General features: G+C 51.0%; 2 protein-coding genes and 1 long non-coding RNA gene across 7 annotated transcripts in view; 1 reads left to right on the forward strand and 2 right to left on the reverse strand.

Annotated features, from left to right (window-relative positions):
- Nucleotides 1–9,386, forward strand: part of ANO10 (anoctamin 10) — a 227,949-nt gene extending 218,563 nt beyond the window's left edge. The window contains exon 13 of one of the 2 annotated variants that reach the window (XM_024756100.1): nucleotides 9,015–9,386. In XM_024756100.1, the coding sequence (XP_024611868.1) occupies nucleotides 9,015–9,083 (69 nt within the window). In that variant the 3' untranslated portion in view covers nucleotides 9,084–9,386. The remainder of the gene's footprint in view (nucleotides 1–9,014) is intronic. The other variant, XM_024756110.1, reaches the window with a different exon arrangement.
- LOC112406990 (uncharacterized) lies at nucleotides 2,227–7,566 on the reverse strand. The gene is made up of 4 exons (XR_003004652.1): nucleotides 6,123–7,566; nucleotides 5,902–6,000; nucleotides 5,483–5,593; nucleotides 2,227–4,133 (listed from the first exon to the last, which is right to left on the reverse strand). It is a non-coding gene; the product is annotated as an uncharacterized LOC112406990 (long non-coding RNA).
- A 10,032-nt stretch (nucleotides 9,387–19,418) lies between the features above and the next one.
- Nucleotides 19,419–25,998, reverse strand: part of SNRK (SNF related kinase) — a 131,925-nt gene continuing 125,345 nt past the window's right edge. For 3 of the 4 annotated variants that reach the window (XM_024756091.1, XM_024756084.1, XM_024756075.1), the window contains one exon: nucleotides 19,749–23,164. In XM_024756091.1, the coding sequence (XP_024611859.1) occupies nucleotides 22,012–23,164 (1,153 nt within the window). In that variant the 3' untranslated portion in view covers nucleotides 19,749–22,011. Of the gene's footprint in view, nucleotides 23,165–25,998 lie in introns of all 4 variants that reach the window. The other variant, XM_024756069.1, reaches the window with a different exon arrangement.

Below are 25,998 nucleotides of genomic sequence, written 5' to 3' on the forward strand. Positions count from 1 at the left end.
TTATTATTTCCTTCCTTCTGCTGACTTTAGCTTTTGTTTCTTCTTTTTCTAATTCTTTTAGGTTGTCTATTTGAGATTTTTCTTGTTTTTTTGAAGGAGGCCTGTATCACTATGAACTTCCCCTCTTAGGACTGTTTTTGCTGCATCCCATAGATTTTGTATGGTTGTGTTTTCATTGTCATTTGTCTCAAGGTATTTTTTAATTTTCTCTTTGATTTCATCACTGACCCATTGGTTTTTTAGTAGCATGTTGGTTAGTCTCCATGTAGTCATTTTTTTCTCATTTCTCTTTCTCTCGTTGATTTCTAGTTTCATGCCATTGTAGTCAGAGAAGATGCTTGAAATAATTTCTGTCCTTTTAAATTTGTTGAGGCTTGTTTTGTGCCCTAGTATGTAGTCCATCCTAGAGAATGTTCCATGTGCACTTGAAAACAATGTGTATTCTGGTTTTTTTAGACTGAGGTCCTGTAGATATTAATTAAGTCTAACTGTTCTATTGTGTCATTTTGAGTCTTTGTTTCCTTTTTGAGCCTGGAAGATCTGTCCACTGATGTCAGTGGAGTGTTAAAATCTCCTACTATCATTGTGTTCCCATCAGTTTCTCCTTTTAATGTTTGTTAGTATTTGTTTTAATGTATTTATGTGCTTCTATATTGGATGCATTTATATTATATAATATTAATAACAAGAATATTATAACAAGTATAATATTCTCTTCTTGTATTGATCCTTTTATCATTTTATAGTGTCCTTCTTTGTCTTTCTTTATGGCCTTTGTTTCAAAGTTTATTTTGTCTGATATGGGTATTGCAACCCTCGCTTTCTTGTTGTTTCCATTTGCACGAAATATCTTTTTCCATCCCTTCATTTTTAATCTATGTGGATCTCTTGTAGGCAGCATGTTGTAGGTTCTTGTTTTATTATCCAGTCTGTCACTCTATGTCTTTCGATTGGAGTGTTTAGTTCATAGACATTTATTTATTGATAGGTATGTATTTACTGCCATTTTAAACCTTGTTTTCCAGTTGATTTTGTTTGTATTTCTTCTTTGTTCCTTCTTTTTGTTTTTCCTTTTGTGGTTTGATAATTTTCTTTTGTATTACACTTGAGTTCTTTCCTTATTGGTTTTTGTGAATATTGTATTTTTTTTTAATTTAATTTTTTTATACAGCAGGTTCTTATTAGTCATCAATTTTATATACATCAGTGTATACATGTCAATCCCAATCGCCCAATTCATCACACCACCACCCCCACCCCCCTGCCACTTTCCCCGCTTGGTGTCCATACGTTTGTTCTCTACATCTGTGTCTCAATTTCTGCCCTGCAAACCGGTTCATCGGTACCATTTTTCTAGGTTCCACATATATGCGTTAATATACGATATTTTTCTCTTTCTGACTTACTTCACTCTGTATGACAGTCTCTGGATCCATCCACGTCTCAACAAATGACCCAATTTCGTTCCTTTTTGTGGCTGAGTAATATTACTGTATGTTTTTAATTTGTGGTTACCCTGGTTTTCAAATATGGTAACCCATAACTATAACTACTTGCTTTAGACTGATAGTCATGAAAGCTCTGCATTCTAAAAGATGTACATTATCCTACTACCCTTCTCCACATTTTGATGTCCATTTTACATCTTCATGTTTATCCATTTGCTGTTCCTTGTAGTTGTAATCACATTCAGAAAATTAAAAAAAATTTTTTTTAATCTATGTACTGGCTTATTTAACTGACCTTCAATCCTTTTATATATTTGCCTTTCCTATTGTGATTTTCCCCTTTCTTATAGGTTCTTGCTTCATTTCTATTTAAAGAAGACCTTTCAGTATTTCTTTTAGGATAGGGTTAGTATTGCTGTATTCTTCTAGTTTTTGATTGAGAAATTCTTTATCTCTTCTTTTAATCTAAATGATAATCTTGCTGGGTAGAGTATCCTAGGTTGCAGAGTTTTCCCTTTCAGGACTTTGAATAGAGCTTGCCACTCCCTTCTGGCCTGCAATGTTTCTGTAGAGAAATCAGTTGATAGCCTTATGGGGGTTCCCTTGTAACTGACTCTTTTTCTCTTGCTGCCTTTAGAATCCGCTCTTTAACTTTTGCCATTTTAATTATATGTCTTGGTGTGGGACTCTCTGTACTTCTTGTCCCTGGATATCTGTTTCCTTCTTTAGGTTTGGAAAGTTTTCAGCCGTAATTTCTTCAAATACATCTTGATCCACTTTTCCCTTTCTTCGCCTTCTGGAATTCCTATTATGTGTAGATTGGCACACTTTATATTATATGTCTCGTATGTTGCTTTCATTTTTTTCATTTGTCTTTCTGTCTGCTGTTCTGATTGGGTGACTTCTGTTATTCTTACAGATCACTTTTCGTTCTTCTGCATTATTTAGTTTGCTATTTATTGCCTTTAGCTCGGTTTTTATCTTGGCAATTGAGTTGTCTAATTTTGATTGTCTCTTTATGGTTTCTAGTTCCTTGTTACAGTGATCTCCATTTCTACTGATAGTCTTTCTTAATTCCTTCAGCATTTTTATTACCTCCTTTTTGAACTCAGCGGTCTGGTAGACTGGAGAGGTCTGTTTCATTGTTTTTTCTTTCGGGGACTTCTTTTTCCTTTTAATTGGGAGTACTTCCTCTGCTTTGTCATTTTACTTTCATTTCTCTTACACTAAGAATTTAGGAGAAACAGTTACGTACTGTGGTCTTGAAAGGCTGCTTTTATGTGGGAGCATCCCTTTGTAGACTGCGTAAGTCCAATATTTTTGATGTGAGGGCTACATTTGGTGTGGATGCCCGCCATGACTTCGCTCAGAGCGTGCTGGCCACTGTCCCCTTGATAAGGGGTGTGTTTGGTGCTGTGGTGACCAGAGCCTGCACTGGATATTGGGCGGGGCTTCCTCTTTGGTTGTCACGGCCCTGTCGGGGGTAGGGTTTGCTCCCCAGTTGTTGGAGTAAAAGCCCCCAGGTCCGGTTCTAAGCTGCAGGGTGAGGTAGGTGAGACTGGAGCACTCCCCCTGGAAAGGAGGTGCTGGGTGTTCCTCTGCAGGACCTGTTTGCTGGGACAGGCAACTCTGTGACACCACCCATCACCTGGTGTGCACACCCACAAAGTCGGCCTACCCTCTACTGCCAGAGCGCGTGCGTCAGCTCTGCCTGCCGTCGTCACGTGCACACTCGCAAAGTGGGAGCTCCGGAAGCTGTGCCCGCCGTGAGCATGGTGCGAATGAGGCTCTGCCCGCTTTCAGCTGGTATTCACTGTTTGTTCTTTCAGGCGACTTCTCTTTCTCTTTTAATTGGGACTGCTTCCTCCACTTTTTCATTTAGCACTTTCAGTTGGTGTTCTGTGAGAACTGTTCCAGTTGTAGATGTATTTTTGACGTATTTGTGGGGGGAGGTGAGCTCCACGTCCTTCTGCCCTGCCACCTTGATCTCCACCTCCCAAAAGATGATTTAAGAAGTAGATATTTTCTTTAAGTTGAACTGACATTTGTCTTCCCCGGGATCAGCTCATGCAGTTAATGAACTCGTGGACACTGGCATCTCACTGGTTGGGTGAGCTGGGCTTGGCCACCAGGTCTGGGAGCTGGGTTTGGACCTTCTTGGAGGAGTCTTGGTTTCCAGCTGGGACCAAGATGATGATCTGGCAACTTTCCTGGTGGCCCTTGACTTTCCCCTGTCATCTTCTCTCCACCCAGCTCTACCTGCATACCACCTTCCCTTCACCAGAACCACCCCTGAGGGCTTGGGGGACTGAGATTCCTGTCTCCACTGGGTGACATCCTGAGGGGCTGGACCCAGGTCTGCACTGTTACCAGGGCAGGGAACCATCTGGAACTCCAAAATCCTGAAACTTCTGACATACAGCCCATGTTACGGTGTGTTTCCTATGACCCTATACATGTGACGGGCACATTTATGGTCCAGAAAGTGACGCTGACTTCAAGAACATGAATGTATCTCATTTACGCACCCATGAGAAGGGAGGCTTTACCAGTCTGTGTTGTTCTTGATGAGATTATCGGCTGAGCTGTCATCTCTGGCTGCTGCTGTAGGCTTGGAGCTGTACTTGGTTGCTCTTCCACAGGTATCTGTGGAGCACCAACTTGGTGCCGGAGCTTTTGCAGGCCCTGGGGGCAGAGTCAGGAGACCAGGTATTAGATGGGATAGAATGTTTAAAGCAGAAAAAAAAAACAAAGTTCACATAGACAATTAAAAACCAGATGGTCTGAGTGGAGTGCAGGAATTAAAATAAAGGGCTGTGACGGTGACGGGAGACTCCTCTGGGTAAGTGATTTGGGACGGCTTCTCTGGGGGAAGACAGGCTGAGGAGCAAAGCTCAGTGGCAGGGCAGGCGAAGCAGATGGTGATGAGCCTGCGGGAAGAAGGAGCTAGACTGGAGGCAGCGGGGCTGTGAGAGAAAAGTGGAGGCTTGAGTTTTCATCTCGAGTCTTTGGGAAACCCCTGTAGTGGCATGTTCTGGTCCCGTTTTAAAACATGGCTTGGGCTGCGTTTGCACAAGCGTGGGAAAGTTTGGGAGGTGGTTTCGGTGCAGCAGGTGCGACAGCCCTAAGGTAGGAAGGAGTTGGGAGGAATGGGGTGTGCTTGGCAGGTGGAGTCGACAGGACCCAATGGGGAGGGGCAGAGAGTCATCCAGGGTGACGTCTGCAGTTTGGGTCCGAGTAGCCGGCTGGTAGTGGTCCCTGAGATGGGGGCAACTGGGAGAAAAGTTGGCCGGGGTGGGAGGTGAGGGATTCAGAGCGCTGGCCTGTTTGGGTGTCAGCAAATCTCACACTTCTACATTTTGTCAAATGGTAAAATGAACCAACCCCTCCAGAGGGAGAGGAGGTGGATGTAACTCCCCACTGGTGCTGTCCCTGCACCTTGCTGCCCCTCCACCCACTGCTTGGGGTTGTCAGAGCCTGATGGCATCGCCAGGCCCAGGACAGATCTGGAGTTAACTGTTACTTCCGAATGTGTTCAGCCTGCTGCGTGTTTGAGGAACTTTCCTTTAGATCTAACAGACAAAAATCGTTTTTGTGAAAATGCGGTACTTCAAAAGGCCCGTTCTCTACTTCCCTTTTCATCTGAATTGCCAGACCCTTGCTTAATTTTGCCCTGACTCTAAGTACATGACCTCAAACAAGTGACAGGATAGAGGAGACATGCTGTGGTTGCCGGGGTGGATGGGGAGGGAGGGCACAGCTGTGCACGAGGGAAGCGCCCTCTCCTGCTGGCCCCGCCCACTGTGGGCGGGGCTTCCTCCCAGGCAGTGGTTCTCTACCCCAGCTGTGCGATAGAATCATCCAGGGGAGCTTCGCTAACCCCCAGGCCACACCCCAGCCCATTAAATCAGAACGGAGTGGGGTAGGGCAAGTAGGGATGGGTGATGGCAGTGCTGTCACCAGGACTGCGCACCTGAGGCTGGCGGGACTCAGGGACCCTGGTCCCCCAGGTGCTGTTGCTGAGCTGAACTGACCTGAGAACCCAGTTCATGTTTGAGCTGCTGTCGTGGGATGAGATGGCCTGGCCGCAGAGGCCCTTAGCCTGGCTCCAGCCGCTCAGCTCCACACTCAGAGACTGGAGGCCTCTAGCAAACAAACAGGAAGAGATGAATGCACAGGTCTGGCCTGTCCTCAGCCAAGACCTGCCCAGATAGAGTTGTTGCTTTGGGGGAAGGAGTAATGGAATAGCTGCTAACAGACTGAAAACTGCGCGGCACTGTAATGAACTGATTTCCTGAGCGACGTGAGTGGAAGGATCCCAAGACTGATTATGGGCTCAGCGAGGCGGAGTCTCTGCCGCAAGCCCGGGCGGATGAAGCCCCGTCTGAGGACTGCGGGTCTCAGAACACACTTCTGTACTTCTCCACAGGGAAGGAGGGATCTGGTTACTCACCGTTTCTCAGGTTAAGCTGCATGTTTGGCCAGCACGCGTAGTGATTCGGTTCCTGTTACAGGCAGACCTCCGAGATACCCTGGGCTTGGTTCCAGGCCACTGCAGTAAAGCGAGTCACGTGAATTTTTGGTTTTCCAACATATGTGAAAGTTATGCTCGCACTGTCCTACAGTCTATTAAGTGTGCAGCAGCATTATGTCTATAAAAAACAGTGTACATACCTTAATTAAAAACTAAGGCTGCTTGACAAATGGCACCAAGAGAATCGCTCAACACAGGATTGCCACAAACCTTCAATCTGTAAAAAACTCAATTTCTGTGAAGCACAGTGACACAAGGTCCACCTGTATAATCATTGCTAATGATGAGGCCAAAAATCAGTCTGTGCTTTTTAAAGAGTAATTTGGAGCATGAGTGTTTTAATGAATCTTGAGTTGAGGAAACTTTCATTCTCTCTTCATTCTGGTGCTTTTTATGGGGAAGAAGTCAGGACTTTTATCCTGCTTGTATTTTTAATAAGGTTTTGATTTAAGAATCCCCAAAGAAGCCAGTTTTTTCACCCCACCCTCCAGGCAGGGCAGCTAAAGAGAAGACGCCAAAGAGCTGAGCTGCAGGAGGCAGCGTGAGGCCCTGAGGGGACGGCGCCTCCCCGCCAGAGCACACACGGTGGCCTGGATCTGCCCAGCATGGCCCGCGACGCCGGCTTGCGTGCTGGTGAAGGATGGCAGACAGCAAACCAGTGACTCCCCGCCCTGGGTTTGTCCACGGAGAAACTTCGAGGGCTTGCTAAAAGTTCAGAGAGTCCTGGATCCCTCTACAAGCCAGCATGACGGCATCTTAGCATCTCGGGGAGGTACCGAGAGTCTGCATTTAACAAGGTCTCAGGACCCTTAAGTGACCACAGGACCAAATGATCACCAGGGTTCCTTCAGAGCAGCAATTTCGTGCTTCTGGAGTTAGTTCTGCCAATGCCCACCATTTCACCAGTAGGCGAGGATGTGGAAAGCTTCGCTGGGGCGGGGGGCAGTTGCATTACAAGTTACATGACCACACACTGAGGGGATCCAGACCCAAGAGCAGTGGGCAGCGGCCGGTTGACCCAGGACAAGCTGTCTCGAGGCCAGATGGCATCTGACCCCATCTTTCAGGCAGGAGCCGAGTAGGCCTGCCCCGTTTGTGCAGGAAAGGTTGCAGCGTCGCTCACTGACCTCAAATCCAGTTTAACTCTTCAGCTCAGGCAGGCGGGCCGTTGCAGTTTGTTTCCTCTTGGTTGCTGGGTTTCTTCTTTGGGCTTTAGCTACAGGTCTTAAGTTCTGGTCCTGCTCCCTGCCACCTCCCAGGGCCTCGGCACTGTGCAGAGGAAGGCCAGGTAGAGGTCATGGGGGCGTAATAAGCCTTCCCGCCCCCCACGGGCCACGCTGCCTTTGGGGATCACAGAGCTCTGTGAGGCAGATCGAGCCCTGAGGGACCCAGCCATGGGACGGCCGCGGGGGTGGAGTGGGGTTGGCTCGACCCAGAGGCCTGGGGGCCTGTCACTCTTCAGCTTCAGAAGCAGCCTTGCTCCAGGACAGGCGAGGAAAGGGCACGAGTGGAGACAGGAGCTCCTGTGTAGACTGCCTGAGGCATGAGGGGCAGGGGGCGAGGGCGGGGCGGGGCGGTCCCTGCCCCGGTTCCTACCTTTGCTTCCAGCAGCGCAGTTAAGTGTAGACGAGCCCGTGACATCCAGGAACCGCTACCCTCAGGAGCTGCCCTCAGCAGGGCAGGCACTGCGGGTGGGCAGTCGTCCAAGCCCAGTGGGTTCTGAGTCTCTTCCCCGGCCTGGGCCAAGCCCCCAACCTGGGACCTAAAAGAAGAGGCATCTTCGAAAAGCTAGGTCACTTGGGGCTGGGTCATTCAGGGCAGAAGGCCCATCAGATGGCTCCCCTCGTTCTCCCGCGAGGCCTGCGGGACGCTCTGGCCTGACGTCGAGGGGCTCCCCCCTCCGCAGCCACGCACGCAGAGCAGGGGCTGTTTGCAGCTCACAGGGAGCCTCGAAGGCTTGTGGAGGGCAAGTGTGGCTGGTAGATTCTGGGACAAACGAGGGAATATCGTGTCCTCATTTTGATGCTAGTTTAGTTAAATTTATGTCGCTTTTAGTTTCTTACGGTTACTTGTCAAATCAGGAAATAGATTCATCTTCTGTGCCTCACCCCCTTTCTGTCTCTCATAAATAGACGTGTTTAAAGGTCTCGTAAGTATTAAATGACACCAGCTGCAAGAGTCTGAAGTGCATCTGGGGGGAAATACTACATTTTACATCAGTAGTTGACAGTCAAAGTGGGCTCGTGAGAGGACAGGAGAGTTTGTGAACTAAATCACACCGTCTCCGCCGTCCTGTCAGGCTGAAGGTCGCATAAACCCCGCAGCTGAGGGGCGCCTGCTCTAGGCCTGCTCAGAGGCTGCGGGAAGAGCCCGTCCCCACTCGGCACCTCCCCCATCAGGAGCCGTCCCCTAACCCTGCTCCCCCAGACCCAGGCAGGCCCCTCCCCAGCCCAGATGGACAGGGGCCAGCTGCCGGGAGCCCATCTCGGCACGGCCCTGCGGAAGGCAGAACAGGCTAGAAAAGAGGAGGACTGACCGGAGTGACGGGGGCCTCCTGAGATGCTACAGGCCTAAAGGAGCCTTCGGGGAGGGAAGCAGGTTGCAGCAGGAGGCAGAGGCGTTCGACTTGCAGTCTGTGAACCAGCCTCCTCTCCCCAAAAGCCGGCGGGAGTGTGCGCCGTGTCCAGCCGTGTGGTGTTTGGGGCTCCCAAGAGGGGCAGCCAGGTACCCGGGCACCAGCAGCGTTTGTGCTCAGAGTCTTGTTTTCTCCATAAGTAAACAGCTGTTATCAGAAATCTCCGTGTGTATTTTAAGCCAAATCCCAAAGGAGTTATTCATTGGTTCAGTACCCAGGGTAGAGCTCTATGCACGCTGTCCGGCACCCAGGGCACAGAGGCGGCCGGGGCCCCGGGACTGGAGCAGCAGGACTCCCGCCGCGTCGGCGCCTTGATGCTGGAGCGGGGCCTGGGCCGCCCCTGAGGCACCACCGCCCAGCCTCACGTGACTCAGCGTGTCCTGTGTTCTCTCGACAGCAGATGAAGCACGTGGCCGAGAACCTGAAAGAGGACTGGAGGGAAGGCGGGAAGGAGTCGGCGCCCTGAGGGCCGGTGGAGCCAGCGGGCGCCCTCCCCGTGCGGAGCCACACACGCACGCACACACGCCGCCCGACCTTGCTCTGGAGCCGCCGCTGCCCAGCCTGGCACGTGGGCGAACCGCCAGCTCCCCGGGTTGCCTTCACAGTGACCGTCGGCCCGTCGGGTCGGCAGGCGGGGTGTCCAGCGAGGTGGCGTTGCCGACGCTCAACGACGCGAGGTGCCTCTCTCTGGCTCTGTCCTGCTCTATGTTCACAGACCCTTTATTCACGGAACAGAGGTCACCAAGCTATTAAAGGCCTCATGCCCGCCTGACGCCTCCTTCCGTGTGTGGATGGAGCAGCCCGTCTGCTCCGAGCCGGGTCGTGGAAGGGGGAGCCGCCAGGGCAGCCGAGGCCTGGGCCCGCCTGGAGGCTGGGCCACTTCCAAGGTGTGCTGAAGCCCCAGGGGTCCTCAGGAGGTTCTGCTGCCGCTGGGCCTTCCCTGGGGGTGTGCGGCAGGAGCCGCTGGGCTACCTTCAGCACAGCCGGCCGGCTGGGCCACAACTGGGGGGGCTGTCCCGGCTGTGCCCGCAGGGATGCAGCTCCCTTGCCAGCACAGCAGCCCCCAGCCCCCCGGGAACCGCCCTCCAGGCTCCTGGCTCTGGTCCAGCCCCGGGGACCACCCCGCTCGGGCCAGGCCTGGCTTCCTTTCCCACCAGCTGCTCAAACTGCCCCAGACAACAGCCAGCCCCACCTCACTGGGGCCCTCATAGCCAGGACACCGGGCCCATCTCGGGAAGGGCGGGCAGGTCTAGACCCGTGTCCCTCGCTCCGAGCCCGGCCCCTCGATTCCCTCCTTCACATCAAGACTGGGGTGGCCACGGCAGGCCCGCTCCACGCATGTTTTTGGAAGCCCAGCTCTCCCGTCTGCCCCGCGTGGTTGTTCAGTGGGTGCTGCCAGACTGTCGTCTTTGCCAGCACGGCCACCTGTGGTCAGCCCTGCCCTGCCCCCTTGGTCTAAGGCCTTGCATGGCACAAGTACTCACTGGTGGTTCCGTGCTCGATGGATACTTTCTAGAGCATTCTGTGTCTTAAAACACCAGGGAATGGTAGCCGCCACTCCAGTCCTGAGGCGCCAAGAGCTTCCCTGCAATTCCAGCCTGGGCGCCTGTGTTTGCTGGGAAAGGAGAAAGTTCAGGTGGGTCCTTGGACCCAGCTGTCTCCCCCAGAGCGGGTTTTGGGGACCAGTCACATGAGTGCAGTTGGGTGTGAGGTGGTGGGTTCTGGGTGGACCCCATCAGCTCACCTCCCCACCCGCGGGCTCACAGCTGCTCTCCAGGCTGGCCCTCCTCGCCCTGCGACAGTGCGGACCCCGGGCTCCCTGCGCTCACGACTGTCTTTCCCAGAAGCCTCCCCCTGCCCTTCCTCAGTCTGACGCAGCAGAACCACGTCACTTACCCAGGACTAAGCCAGTCATGCTCGGGGGAAACGGGACCGGGTCAGCCTGGACACGGGGACCACCTCACTGGGGCGGGCTCCTGGGCCTCGGGGAGGAGGAGGATGGGCGTGGGAGCCGGTCAGGTGGAGACAAGAGGGAGGCTGGCGGGAAGGAGATGCCGCGTAGGCCCGCTAGGCCCTGGAGCTCCTCTGTGTCCCAGCGCTCGGAGTCGGTGGCGTCTGGCTCGTGGCAGGTGCCCAGGAGCAGGGGTGGAAGAAACCAAGGTGTCCGTCACTGCACGTCTCATAGTTCCTCGTCACCCTAACCGGCCCGAGGGAGACACCCAGGATGACACTGCCCGCCACCGCTTGCCGGCCCCCCGTGCGTGAGGAGGATGCCCGGCAGCGCTCCCCCGGCCGCCGCGCTGCCCTGCTAGCCCTGGGGTCCTCGTGCCCCACCCCCAATGCAGCTGCACTGCTCCCCACTTCTCCCAGACACCCCGAGGATTCCGGCCGCAGGAGATCCCTCCTCTCGTCGTTCCTAGCCCACCTTCCCCTGTGGAGTGGACAAGAGCTGCAGGCACTGCCTACCTGGAGCAGGTGAGGCAGGAGCCCAAACCCCGGGTAAGAAAAGGTGCTTAAAGCGATGGCGCCAGCAGGAGGCTGAGGCAGCAGTGTCTCCAGACCGAGCAGGGAGCGGGCGGCCAGGAACCCGGTCTCCTGTGCACACAGCCTGCCCCGGTTCTCAGGGCGCGTGAGGCCTTGCCCACACCGCAGTGACCCCAGGTCTTTGGACCCAAGCCCGGTCACCAGACGGCTCTCGAGGAGCCGCTGCGTGGGCAGGTCCCCAGAGAAGAGCCTCAGCACCTGGGGACAGCCGGAGACAGGTGATGTCCCCATTCCCGCACAAGCCCCGTGCCGCTGGCCCTGCTGGGAGGGTCCCAGCGAGACGAGGCGTGTGCAGCCACAGAGGTGGCCCTCACTGGTCGTGACGCTCTCTGGGGCAGAGCCAGGCCGCAGCACCGCTCCTTGCCTGCCGTGGCCTCTCCCCTGACTACCACCCTCCCTCAAGCCACGAAATACAGACTGTCACTGAGTCCACAGATTGCCAGCATGCCCTGGCCCAATTCACTTCTCAGCCCGACTATCCCCTCTCACGCCACCAGCATGACATTCAGTTCTGGGCCACTGACAGTCACTGGGCCTCCGGGGGCAGGGGCCGGGCCCGTGCCCCCCACACAAGCGCCCCCTTGCTCTCTATGGTCAGCCTGGTGGGCCTGCTGCAGGCGGCGGGGCAGGCAGTGGACCCTTCTCTCCCCGCTGGTGGCCACACTGACTCACTCCCCACCAGCGGCTCCAGAGCTCAGACGTGAGAACAAATCTTTATGCTGCTGACTTTTGGGAGGAAACTAGAAGCAAATGGTTAGGGATGCCCAGCCCTACAGTGAAGCCGGAGGCCACTTCCCTCCTTGATATGCCCTCTGGGCCTCAGTTTCCTCCTATTGTCCCTATTTTATAGATGAGAAAACTGAGGCACAGGGGGCTTCGGGGAATTCACAGCAGCGTGGCCCACATCTGCCAGGACGGTGCTTGCAGCCCGTACCAGGCCCTCGGCCCCAGCTCTCTCTCAGCCCTGACCCTGGAGCTCCTGCCCTCCTTCCAGCAGGAAACTAGCAACAAGAAGATGGAAGACCAAAGGCCACAGAACAAGAACCCTGGGATCCAGACTCTTCCTGACCGGGTTTAACCCACGGCCCTGCAAGGACAGCCCCCGGCACCGGGCAAGCAGCAGGTAACGGCGAGCTTCTTGCGGGTCAGCCAAGTCCGAGGACTGCCCTCCATGCCCTGCCCTAGGGTGGCCTGAAGAGAAGGGACCTGACAGAAGTGGAGCCACCAGCACCTTCCAGGGCCACCAGGGACTGGAAGAAAGACATGACCCCTCTGCCGGGGCAGCTGTGTCCTCAGGACTCTCCAGCCTGGGAGCACCCTTGTGTCACCACCACGAGGGGCCACAGCCTCTGCGGAGGAAGGAGGGCGCTTCCGCGCGTCCTGACAAGAGGTCCGTCTGTGGTCTCTGGTGTCTGTACAAGCAGGCACCTGGGAAGGCTATGGGACGCTCCTCCTCCCAACCTCCTAAGAGTCAGTTAGGAGGTCTTGCGAGCTAGCTGGGGCCCCAACCAAGCCCTGCACTGGGTGGGCAGTGAGGCTGGCATCAGCAAGTGGGCCTCAGAGAGTGGCCGCAGACCCCAAGAGAGAACCACCTGCACCCTGTTCACTGCGGATGCTCGGGTGCCACCACCCAGGCCTGAGGAACGGGGTTCTGGCAGCTTGGCCTGGGGCTCCACGTCTTCGAGGATGCCTGCAATGGACGCTGCCACACGCCGCACGCTCTGGAGTGTGAGAACTGAGGGGAGCAGAGGCCCTGCCGGTTTCTCCCCAGGAGGGGCCGATGCTAACAGCCCCGCAGAGCCAGCCTCCTCCCCTGCTGCCTCGTCACCAAGGTGCCAGGTGGGGGCCCCGGTCTGGCAGGGATCTGGAGCGACAAGCACCTCCCTCGCACTGGATAGGCACCCCTGGGCCTGAACAGGACCTGGGGCAGAGGAGCAACGGGGCGCAGGACCAAAGAGACCTTCCAGGTCCAACACCCGGCGCTGGCATGCCCCACGACCCTTTGAAAGCCCCTGGGATACCTGGGCAGGTCAGAGGCAGAGCCGCCACCACTCAGGAGGGAGGGGACGCCAGGCTTCTTGCTAACTGGTCTGTGAGCCTCACGTGATCAACTAACGTAAAAGAGATACGATGGCATTTTCCCTTGAGCTTGTGGCACAGATCACGCAGATGACACGTGGCCTCCTCTCTGGACCTTTCTGGCTGCTGGTGAACTCCCTCGGGGGACGGGGGGAACGCGGCACAAACCATCGGATCACGTGGCTCCTTCCGCTACCCACTGTCTTCTCCTGTGCACAGCCGAGAGCACCGCGGCCCAGGCAGGAGGACACGGGAAGGGCACAGCCGGGTGAACCCAGGTCTGCTGACCCCCCGCCCCGGCAGGTGTCCAACAGGCCCAAGGTGTGAAGGCAGTCATCTGCTCAGGACCAGGAAAATCATCAAAGTGCCGAACAAAGGACCAGAGGGCAACTCAGTAGTGCAGACACAGATCCACACTGCCCTTTACACAGCTGCCTGGCTCAAAAACAGGAAACAAATATGTTTCCACCCTAAGGGAGGCTGAAGAGCCACTTACAGTGATCCCTGCCCCTCCAATCCCAGAACACAAGGCCGAAAACTGGCACCACAGGGCTGGCTCTTTGCAGATGGAGTCAGCTAAATAAACGGGGAGACCAAGCGTGGTACCAACAACTGCCTTCCAGGACCCGCCCGACTGCCCGCCAGCCGGGGCGCCCTGCCTGTGCCCTGGATGAGCAGCCCCTGGCATTTGGGCCACAACTGAAGGAAGGATGCAGGTAGGGATCTGCGTTAATAACCTGAACCGACCCAGTGATGTGCTGACTCCCACCTAAACCGTGTGCCCACTGGTCCAGGTATTTGCTGTGCTTCCTACACAAACACGCTGAAGGTACCGACTCCTTAACACACCACAGGCATCCCGGGGCCGAGAGACGCTTCTTCCTCGGTCCTAATCTGCTCCCAGGGAAGCTTCGGCACGCTGGAACCCCCGGGACATGTTGTGAGACCAGGTCTCAGCCCCTGACTCCAAATGCCTTCCCATCACGAGGTGTAATGAGCTGCCCGACATGGTCTCATCTGCGTGTCCGCATCCCTCAGGACCAGGGGTCTCACAGAATTTGGAATTCTTTCAGGTATTAGAAGGGTAACAAGATGCACAGACATCTGTTATGTAAGAGCTCCAGTGTGGTTTAAAGTGAACCCACAGCCTAGTGCTTTAATACTGCTTTGCCCAGCCCTCTGGAAGGTCAGAGGTCATCCACTGTCTCCCCTCGCCACATGCAGCCGGGCAACCTGAGGGGTGGGCTCTGGGGTCGGGTCAGTGCCATGCCTGTGGGCAGGCCCTGTACCCTTCTGAGCCCCGCAGCCCGCCTACCGGTCCCTTCCCGCGGGGCGCTCTCAGAGCACCGCCCACACACTCCCCATCACCGCGGCCACCTCACTGCTGACACTTCTCAGAGAGGCCTCCTCAGGACCTGCTTCCACCTCTCGTTCTCCTCCGCCTCACAGCTGTCTCTGCTGCTCAGAGACCACAGCCTCAGTGAGCAGTTCTTGGGCTCACCTGTTGCTCTCCCGCTTGGTGGCCTCCACTCCTTGTTTCCCTGATGCCTCCTCTCAGCCCCACACTTGAGGTGGCCCCTGGGCTTCTGTCTCTGGCCTCGGCTGCTCTCTCTGGGCCTCTGCTCTCTCCAAAGCCTCCCATCCTCGTGGCTGAGATCACCTCCTTCATACCTGCAGAATAGAGCTAACCCCTCGGCCAGGTGCATAACCTGCAGGGCCCAGTGCAAGATGAAAATGCAGTCCCCCTTTTCAAAAGTTTCAAGAATTTCAAGACAACAAACTAAGAGCAGAGTGTTAAGCCAAGAGAGGGCCCTTCTAAGCGGGGGCCCTGAGTGACAGTGGGATGTTGAGTCTGTCTCCTTTCTACCCTAACACTGATGTTCCACCTGGCAACAATCTTTCTAGCCATGTCCCGCAGTCCTCCAGTTCTTCCAGTCTTCCAGTCCAGAAACCCTGGAGTCCCCGTGACCCTTCTCTCCCAGCAAAGTCCACGCCTGTCTCCTGTGGCTCACAGGGACCGATGACCCGGATCCTACCCAGCTCAATTCTCTGCCTCCTGCACTCTCCCTCCCTCCCCTGGCTCACCTGTCTTGGAACTCTCCTGGCCCTCACAGCAGTGCCCTGTGACCCGTCACCACCTCTGATGGTCATCTGGTGCTAATTTAAATCCCTGTTTCTTCCCCAAGGGCATTATGAAGTCACAAGGACCAAGGTTCTGTGTCTTCCCTCTTCTTGACTTTCCAACACGTAACGCTTTGCTGGGAGAGGTGCTCGGGAGTCGGGGATCCTCAAAAATACAAACGACTCTCTAGCAGTCACAATGTGCTTGGCTTCCATCAGCTCAAGAAAGGCTAGATCCCATTTCCCCTTCTCAACTATCCCTCGCCAGATCCAGAAGCCTGAGGAACCCAACCCCTGCTGGACTTCGGGGCAAAGGGGTAGCCTGAGGTCTGGCATATCCTGCTGCACAAGGGAGTGAGCAAGAACTGGAATCTGCCGTCTTTGAGAGCCGATCGCTACATGTGCGTGAGAAAACTACCTGAGGCTGGAGAAAGAATCACCTGAAAAGAGCAGAAGGAAGAGTTCTTGGAGCTCACACAGGACAGGAAACATTTCCTATTCCCACAAGTCAGAGTGAAAAACCTTATATTTCAGACGGCATCGGGTAGTGTCCTCAGAGGGCATTGCCTCTGTCGTGGACAAAAATTAGTCCTAGATTAATAGCTAGTCTGGTCTTGTCTAATGAAGCTTAAAAATAAGCCTCATACCGCAAAAACCAACGCTTAGAACTTACACAAAGCTGAGAACAGTTCATGCTCCCACCAGCCAGAGTGGAAAGAGTTCGGTAGAGTGCTTAGAAGGGTACCGCTTCAGTCGTGGGCCAAATTAGCCCTGGAGACTGCTCTGGATCTGTCCTAACACACTTTAAAAGCAAGACCCAAAAGGATCCAACTGATTCCAAGTAACCCTACGCCAAAACGAAACCCAGCACTTTTTACATGAATACAAAATCCAGCACTCAACAATGTGAAATTCACGGTGTCCGGCATTGCAATAAAAAAACTGTCAAGCTAGAATTCTATACCCAATGAAAACAGCCTTCACAAATGAAGTAAAAATACCTTTTCAGACAAGCAAAAGCTGTCAGAATAGTCAGCAGACCTGCACTATAAAAAATTTTAAGTTCTATAGGCAGAAGGAAAATACCAAAATGTGGCTCTATACAAGGAAATGAAGAGTGATGGAAATGATAGAGATGTTGGTAATATAAGACTTTTTCCACGTTTCCTCTCTTAAAAAGAAAACTACCTAAAACAAAACTGTGTATGCATATGTAAAAATAAAATGATTGACAACAGTACAAAGAAGAGAAGGAAGAAAATGGAAGTATATAGTTGTAAGGTTACGTTCTAGAAAAAAATAAGAGAGGCACACAGCCAATAAAAAGTGCTTAGTTAAACCAAGAGAAGTTAGTAAGAGGGAAAAAGAAACAAAGAACAGATGAAACAAGTAGAAACAATTAGAAAGAAGGTAGATTTAAACTCAACCATGTTGATAATTACACTAAATGTAATTGGTCTAAGTACTCCAAATAAAAGGTAAAGATTTGCAGACTGGACAAAAAAGCAAGACCCAACTACATGCTGCCTACAAAAAAACAAAAAAGAAAAAACCCAAACTCCTATTTTAAATATAAAGATACAGATAGGTTAGAAGTAAAATACACTCCCACAAGTCAAAAAGAGTTAGAATGGCTATATCAGTATCACACAAAGTAGACTTCAGAACAAAAAATAACTTACTAGGGGTAAAGAGCAACATTTCATAATGATGAAAGGGACCAATTCATCACGAAGACTTAACAATCTTAAATCTAACAACAGAACTTCACATTTCATAAAGTGAAACTGATAGAACTAAAAGGAGAAACAGGCAAATCCATAACTACAGCTGGATTTCAACACTTCTCTCTCAGTATTTATATAATGAGACAGAAAATCAGTAAGGATACAGAAGACTTGAATACCATTATCAATCAACTTGAGTTAATTATTGACATGTATTAAACATACAGAACACTTTACCAGCAAGAGCACTTCTCAAGCACTCACATAAACATTCACCAAGATAGGTCATTAGCTGGGCCATAAAACAAATTTCAGTTAAGCTTAAAAAGATTTAAATTACACAAAGCAGGGGCTTTCCTGGTGGCGCAGTGGTTAAGAATCCACCTGCCAATGCAGGGGACAAGGGTTTGAGCCCTGGCCCGGGAAGATCCCACCTGCCGTGGAGCAACTAAGCCCGGGTGCCACAACTACTGAGCCTGCACTCTAGAACCCATGTGCCACAACTGCTGAGCCCACCTGCCACAAGTACCAAAGCCTGTGCGCCTAGAGCCCGTGCTCCACAATAGAGAAGCCACTGCAATGAGAAGCCCGCACACTGCAACAAAGAGTAGACCCCCCTCACCGCAACCAGAGAAAGCCCACGCACAGCAATGAAGACCCAGTGCAGCCAGAAATAAAAAATATACTAAAAAAAATAGAAATTACACAAAGCATGATTTCTGAACAAAACAAACTAGAAATTAGTAACAGAAACTTATGTGGAAAATCTTCAAATGCTTGGAAATTAATCACCTTTCAAAACATAGCACGATTTAGCTTTTAGAAGGATCACTCACAATGCTGAATGGAAAACAGATGAGAGAGACAAGCAGCAAAAGTGATGAAACCCTTTAAGAGGCATTTTATAGTTGACCAGATAAGTGATGATGATGTTCATGGACCAGAATGTCAGGAGTGGAGGCAATGAGGTGTCAATATTTGAATGGTGAATAAGATGCGCTCAAGGATTGGATGCTGGGATCAAAGAGTGGGGGTTGACACCAAGATTTTTGACTTGTGCAAAACAAATGAAGGTTTAGAGTTGTCAGTTATGAGATGGGGAACGTTAGTAGCGTAAGGATTTGAGGGGGATTATGAGTTTGGGACTTGTACAAATTGAGGTGCTTATCAGACACATCCAAATAGAGAAATCAAATAGGTAGTTGGAATCTGGTGTTCCCGGGAGACATGGGCTAAGTACATTTCGGGCTTCTATCAGCACATGGATGTTAAGGATCAAGAGACTGTGTGTAGATACAGAAAGGATCTAGAATCGAATCCTGCAGCATTCCAAGTTTAGTGGTTGGGAGAATGTGGAGCTAGTGGACTGAAGAGCAGCAAGGTAGAAGTAGAGTCCTGAACAACGTGAAGTTTGCAAGGAAGAGTGATCAACAACAAAGGCTAACGTGGGACTGGAAGTGACCACTGGATTAGTGTTTGTCTGGCTTAGGCTGGGCTGGGAGTTGAGGGGAAAGGGAGAATGTGCTAACAGGTACAAGGTTTCTTTTGGGGTTTATGGTAATGGTTGCACAACTCTGTCAGTATACTAAAACCCGTTGAATTGTACGATATAAATCAGTGAATTATGCGGTATGTGGATTATACCTGAAAGCTGTTTCTAAAGATTGACCACTGGATTTAGCACATGGAGATCACTGCTGACTTTGAGCAAAGCAGTTTTGGTGGGGGTGACAGCAGCAGTGCCTGATTGGAAGGGTTCAGAGAGAGGTGAGGAGAGGAACAGAAAAATGTGGCAAGAGCTAGAGAGAAAACAAAACATTTGAGGGAATAAAATCATGTCCGTTTTGTTTGCTGTTAGGAATAATCTAGTAGAGAGGCGAAGATTGACAGTGCAAAGGGAAGAAGAGAATGACAAAGTCCTCAGGTCTGTCTCACTTAATACCTGTAAAGTCTTCAGGGGCAAGCGAAGGGACTTACCTGGAGTCACACGACCGGGAGGAAGAGCAGGGCATGCGGATACATACGAAGGTGGGAAGGAAGAAGTGGGAGCTTGGGGGCAGTTCTAACTGCTTCGGTTTATCTACTGAGAGCGTGGTGACTGGCTGAGTGAGGAAAGCAGATAATGGGGGAAATAAAGTTTAATTCATGGGCAGTCCTGGGACCCACCTGAGACTTATGGTCACGAGTTTAAAGTGAGAACAGTCACGACTGCATTTTTTCAGTCACATCTGGTGGTGCAGGTGCGCGCACAGCACGTAGAACTTCGGTCTAACCCAGGCCGGGACTATACAGAGCTGCGTTCATAAGAAGAAACAAGAAATGCGACACAGTTTACATTGCCGAACACCGATATGCCACTTTATTATCTGGACTTTTTTTTTTTTCCCATTTGTCACATACCTGTCAATGTTTACACAATGAGGAGTATCAACCAGCAGTGGAAGCAACCGACCAAATCAGCTGATAATTCTGTACCCTCTTAACACACATCAATTCTTACTTGGAAGGGACATCTCTGAGTCAGTCTCACGGCTATCCTTAAAATCAGTGTCAAGATTGTCACAACTTTAAATACAGATAGAACTGCCAGAAGTACATCATTTTATATATATATATATATGTATATATATATACACACATACAGAAAAATACAAGACTAATTGTTTTTCCACAATATTTAATTTACACACTACTGTAACTATGCAACTTCTGAAGACAGGTTAAGGGGTACAAGAAACTGTTTAGAGCAAGTAAGTCATTTGGTCCAATATTATTCTAATGTAATGGTTATTTGCTCCCTCCCTTTTATGTGACGACATACTATGACACACAACACATGCACAACCATTCACTTATGAACAAATGAGTAGGACGCCACTCGGACTAACATTTGTACACCCAGAGGGTCAACCAACCACACACAACTAGTAAGGCTATGATACAGCTATGCAGCATAAATGGTCAACACTGCTGATCCTAAAAGTGAGCACCATATATACATTTGAATATAAAAAACCATTGAAAACCAAACACATATGGGTTAGTTAAAAGGTGCCATTCCAAGGCTATACATAATCACAGGAAAAAGTATTTACATTACTTGGAAAACAGCTGCAACAAAGAGTTTATTGCCAATGCCCTTTATAAACTTCTCTCCTACGTTTAATACAGATGTTACGCTCACTATCTATGTGAACCACACATCTTATTTCTGGCCCTTTATAAGATCCCTGCTCAAGAATTTCAAGCAAATATGTTCTATGGCTTCACCCACACACCTATCCTCATAGCTCTCAATTATAAATATCACAATGAACTAGAGCTGTAGCTTAAAACGTTATCTAGCCTAGGTCTAGAAAGTAAAATAAGTATTTTGACTATCATCTTTACTTAGTTTAGTAAGTATACTGTGGAATTCAGAGTTCTGAGTAAAACATATGAATCCTAAAGTAGCAGAGTCAGTGTGTACTTGGAGAAACCGTGACCAACGGAATGCCGTCCTTTGGTGCTCTGCCCACTCCATGGACCAGGCAACTGTCACTGCAGAGACACGACAGGAGGCTGATGAGTGTGGGAAGGCCCTGGGGCCCAGCCACATCCTATCACCAATGTCCCTAAGTGTTGCTTTTAAGACCCCCTGGGCACAGCACGAAAAAGTAGCATCTGGTCCCTTCCAAAATGATACTGTGTCCTACAAGATAAAAGCCACGAAAGATGATTATCTGGTCAAAAGTAGTCTTTGTACAGGAATAGTTTAAAGCAAAAGTTCTTTGATTATTGTTTTTGCAGGAAGGCAAAGTGAAAAACACTTCCAGCAAAAAAACAAAAAAAACAAAGCAGGCTTTGTGCATTTTTGCTTGCTTTATGTGTGAATTCTTACCCTTTTATGTATATTTTTTAATCAGCCAATTTTCATAGGTAGCTGAGCTAAAAGACGTAAAAGAATGGAAGTTAACGAGAGACAACCTAATTATCAAACTCCTAAAAATCAAATGCCAATAATCTTTTTTTTTTTAATTTATGGGGTTTTGACTTTGCCAACATCTGGGTACACCTTTGCTTCTATATTAGGCCCTATAGTTTCTTCTATCTATGTGGTTATAAAGGAACCCTGGGGTGTGCCCTCCAGGAAGGAATGAACACCGAGCATCGTTTTGTTCTGTTAGACAGACACACGCTCTGTCAGCAGAGTTAAGACATCATCAGTTCACTTTACCACATTACAAAATGAGATTGTCTGCTTGTGATTTACCTCTACGGGGGAAGCTGCCTTATAAATCTAAGTACTTGATCTCACCTATTACAAAACAAGAAAATCTTTTTCAGTTAAATTTTAAGAGCCCAAACTGTTTTCACCTATAGCTTAAGACAAACAGGTGTGGGTATGTTGAAACATGGTTTTAAGGTTGTCCGTGCAGGCGCTCACTGCGCTCTGCACAGGCCCTGGCATCTGGGGGCGCGTGGCGCGCTCGCGGGCGCCAGGCCTGATGGCATCACGACGTTATTGCTTTGGTTCTGCCTCAGACACCAGAGTGTGCCTCAGATCACGGAGGTTCCAGGTCACAGAAGGTCGGAGCAGGAATTTGGGTTTTTCACAAGGAAAATCATTTTTTCTCTCTCTAGGTCAAGTGCAGAACATCAAATTTCTAAGTGCTCCATTTATATTAGGTTCCAAATATACATTTTAATTTAATCCTGATCATCCACATTAAAATTATAAATGTAAAAATTACACAAGACTTTTCGGCTGGAAAAAAAAAAAAGGAGTGTCTAGCAGCATGCACAAAGACCATGCATTTGTCAAGTCGTCAGGCGAACAAATGAAAAAGTAATAAATAATTGCCCGCTTTAAAAGAGGAAAACCGAAAAGGGACCAGTGAAGTGAGCCGGTCTTCGCCGCTCTGAGCAGGAAGCGCACCGAGGTCAGATGACGTGGCAGCAGCTGGCCTGGCTGGAGGCGCACAGCAGCCCCTCCTTGGGGTTCCGCTGGATGTTCACAGAGATGGTCTTTTCGCACAGAGGTAGCTGGAGCACGTTGTTTTTCAGATTCTTGCTCTTTATCCGGTCCAACTCCACGGTGGTGGTCGCCACGTGGTCGGAGAAGAACTTCATGCCGCCCACGGCTGGGGCGGGCGCCGCACCGCCTGCGGAGCCGATGCACATCTTCCAGGCGGACTTCTCCTGGACCTTCACGCTGGAGAACGACAGGCTGCTCTGCGGGTCGATAATGTACTTGGCGCTCCCATGCAGCTGGGAGCCGAGGCAGAGGCCCATGAGTTTGAGGCTCTCCACCAGCTCCCCGGCGCCGCGCGCCGCCAGCTGCGTGGACGTGGAGGAGCCGGGGCCGGCACAGCGGCGGGCACTCCCTGACGTGCCGCCCGGGGCAAAAACGCGGCTCGGCTTGCTCTGACCGCCGCCGTCGCCCTCGCTGCCTGGGGGCCCCTCGCTGCTGTCCCGGCGGTGCCAGGAGTAGGTGAAACCGCTGTCTTTATCCAGCCGCCGGCGGCTCTCCGAGTCGTCGTCGCTGGTCTCCGAGCTGCTGCAGCTGGAGCCACGGCCCTGACTTTTCCTGCGGTGGTAGCGTTTGTGGACCGTCCCTGGGGAAGCAATGTTCATCTTCAAGCGGCTCAGCTTGGGAGGCAGGTTCTCATCCATGTCGAACTCGTCGTCCGACTCCCCCTCCTCGAATATCTGGTTGAGCACCGGGGCGCTCTTCCTGGACGTCAGGCGGTTGGTCACGGATGGCTTGCGGCGCAGAACCACCTGTGTTGAGAGGGACATGGGCTTCTTGTCCTCCTCGTCTTCCTCTTCGTCTTCCTCCACCCGAAACAGACACTTCCGCCCACTGGCTGTGGGTTTCAGGCTGGCGGGTGGCCCCGTGGACAGCGCAGGCCCGGCCAACTCGGGGAGGTCGTCTTTCTTAGCCGAGTCACACAGGCCTTTGCTCCTGTGGCCGTTGAGGACACTGTCGGCAGCCCGAGCAGGAGACTGAGGGACAGTCGCGTGGGACAAAGGAGTGGCCGTGAGGTCATCCTCAAGGTCCTGGGGCACGTCAATTTTGGTTGGCCATGACTGCCTATGTAACAGATTGAAAAAAAAAAAAAAAGAAAAGCTATGTAATGGTACACAGACTTTACCCAAGTACCTTAAATAAAACTTACTGGGACAAAATACACACTTTACAAAAAAAAAAAAAAAAAAACGAAAGAGAAAAAAGAAACAGCAGCCTTGCAAACCCATTCAACATCCTGTAAACATCACAAGGACACTAGAAGGGCAAATGTTACTTTGAAATGTGGTTCAGTTTATGGCTTATTGGCCAAATGAAAACTTCATCACGGTTGTCAGAAAAGGGGGCAAACATCTTTTCTATAGAAACGTTTTATAGCGCAAGAAAAACCTTTTTAGAAAGTACAAGGGAGTTATCACCAAAGCAAAACCTGAACACAGGTTTTGCTCCTTCTCGTCTTAAGATCACAACCTTTGAAGGTATATCACTGCTAATAAATTCACCTGAAATTTCCAGTCCTCCAGATTTTACTGGATGGTGTTAATAGTTGGTGTTTACAAAAACAAATGGAAATAGTTTACTGCATTTAAATATACTGGAGAGGAAAGTCAGTGAATACTGGCATACATAAATCTCTTCTTCACCAGTTAAAATATGCACCCTCTAAACTAAATAATTTTTTTTTGTGTGTGGTACGCAGGCCTCTCACTGTTGTGGCCTCTCCCATTGCGGAGCACAGGCTCCGGACGCGTAGGCTCAGCGGCCATGGCTCACGGGCCCAGCCGCTCCGCAGCATGTGGGATCTTCCCGGACCGGGGCACGAACCTGTGTCCCCTGCATCGGCAGGCGGACTCTCAACCACTACATCACCAGGGAAGCCCAATACATACATTTTTAAATGACAACAACAGAGTCCTGCATAGCAAAATCCACTGTTATTTAAACTTTGCTTTTATCCCTTAATCCAGTCACCCAAGTGGTAAGAACACTGCTTGATAGCCCAAGGAAGACTTCTGAAAGTGAGGTCTCCAGCCTGTTTTGAATAAACACCTTGAATTCTCAACTGCCCTCTCTGCTCAGGGGAACAGTAGACGCCAGTGACACTGAAACAGCCACTGGTACGCTGACACTTCCACGTCACACCACTTACGTTATCCTAGACATAAAACCCAATTTAAATCTATAGCCTTAAAAAACCCATAGGAGTTTACAGCAGACCTCTTTCCCCCAACTCGGAGCCTCCTCCTCTCTCTCGAGGATGGAGTGGGTCCGTTTGCTGGTCACTGCTTGGTAGTTTACAGAAGCTGGGTGTTCAATGATTCTGAGGTCAAGCAGCGTCTCTGGACAAGTCCTCTGTCCTCACAACACAACTGTACCAACTCCAGATGAGCCTCGGGGCCCTAGGAAACGGCACACAATGCTCCTTTCAGGCTGCTCCTCAGAGAGCAGCCACCCAAAAGGTCACCCTGGCATACGCTGGGGTCCCTGTGGTGGGAGGCAGGTGCAGACAGTGCGTCTGACCCACCAGAGCGGCAGCCAGTCCACCCGAGGGGGGCAGGGCACAGATGTGCCGGAGGCGCTTCTCTCCCCACCAACCCCAAGAGAAAGCCGAAACCACCCTCAGAACCCACCCCCAGACACCAGCTGGTTACTAAGCGCTGCAGCTCTACCAGACACGCTAGCTCCACTTCTGAACCAATGGCTCTTATTTATAGGAGTAAATCAGATGGTTAAGCAGCTCACGTTTGTTAAGAACATTTCTGGCCCCAGCGCTGTGCTAGACTTAATGAGCACAACACTGTAAGAAGATCACGGCTCATCTTAACGAAAGATGAGAAAGACTGCTAACGAGAACTATAAACAAGTCACACTGACAGCACAGTTCACACCGAGAACTTACTAGAGCCAGCACTGTGGAGAGAGCCTGACAGCAATTAATTCATTTAATGCCACCACAATCCCATCCTCCCTTGACAGTGAAGAAATCAAAACACAGAGAGTGTAAGCAACCTGCCCAAAGCCACACGGGCTTGAAGACAGTGACATCTAGGCTGAGTTCAGTGGTTACTAAACCCCCAGAGCAGCGGCTTCACTCTGCAACCCAGGAAGCCCTCTGAATGACTGCCTATCGAATGGATGGCACCTTTGCAGTCAGGCCTCTGTGGTTTTCCTTACTTCCTAGTTTCTCTCTGGAAGGATGCGGGCACTGGTCCCACCCGTGTGGAGTTCAGCTCCCAGAAGCCTTCACAAAGCTCTTCTAACAGAGTACACGTGTTTCCATCCCACGCTGGCAGGACCCAAAGAGCGTATCTGCTCTCTGGGGCTCGCTCTCCCTGACTTGACCTACCCATGCCCCACAAATGACTCTGCTGGTTAGACGCCAACCACATTTCTGCACCCCAAGTCACTCTGACCCCAAGGCACACCCAGCAATGGAACCAAGTTAGGGTGCAGGGTTTTGACAACAAAGAGAAGGCAAGTAAGCAGACATCCACCACCTGCCAGTGGGCCCTGGGCCCCAGGAGGAGGACAGGCCCCAACAGCATCTCCACTCTGTAATCCCCAGGTGGGTAAAAGGAAAGTGCATGGAAGGCTCTGATATTTCTTTATAACTACTGTTGGCTTTGTAATTTCTATGATACAGTAAAACCAATTTAGTTCATTTACATATCTGCTCAACTTCAGATTGAGCTCCGATCTGTTCCCCTAAAAATAAAACCGTTCAATTCCAAATATTCCCTTCTCCAAAACACTGGAGTGGCTCCAGGCCTGGTGGCGCAGCATGTGGTGATGGCTCTGGAGCCACTCTTTCACACTAGAGGGCTCGGGTCACGACTAGGTTGACCCTAACCACTCACTGTCACTCTCCTGGTCTGTCCCATGTGCAAGGGTCCCCATGC

The sequence above is a fragment of the Neophocaena asiaeorientalis genome, unplaced genomic scaffold (genome assembly GCF_003031525.2).
Source record: "Neophocaena asiaeorientalis asiaeorientalis breed wild unplaced genomic scaffold, Neophocaena_asiaeorientalis_V1.1 scaffold265, whole genome shotgun sequence".
NCBI classification, from domain to species: domain Eukaryota; kingdom Metazoa; phylum Chordata; class Mammalia; order Artiodactyla; family Phocoenidae; genus Neophocaena; species Neophocaena asiaeorientalis.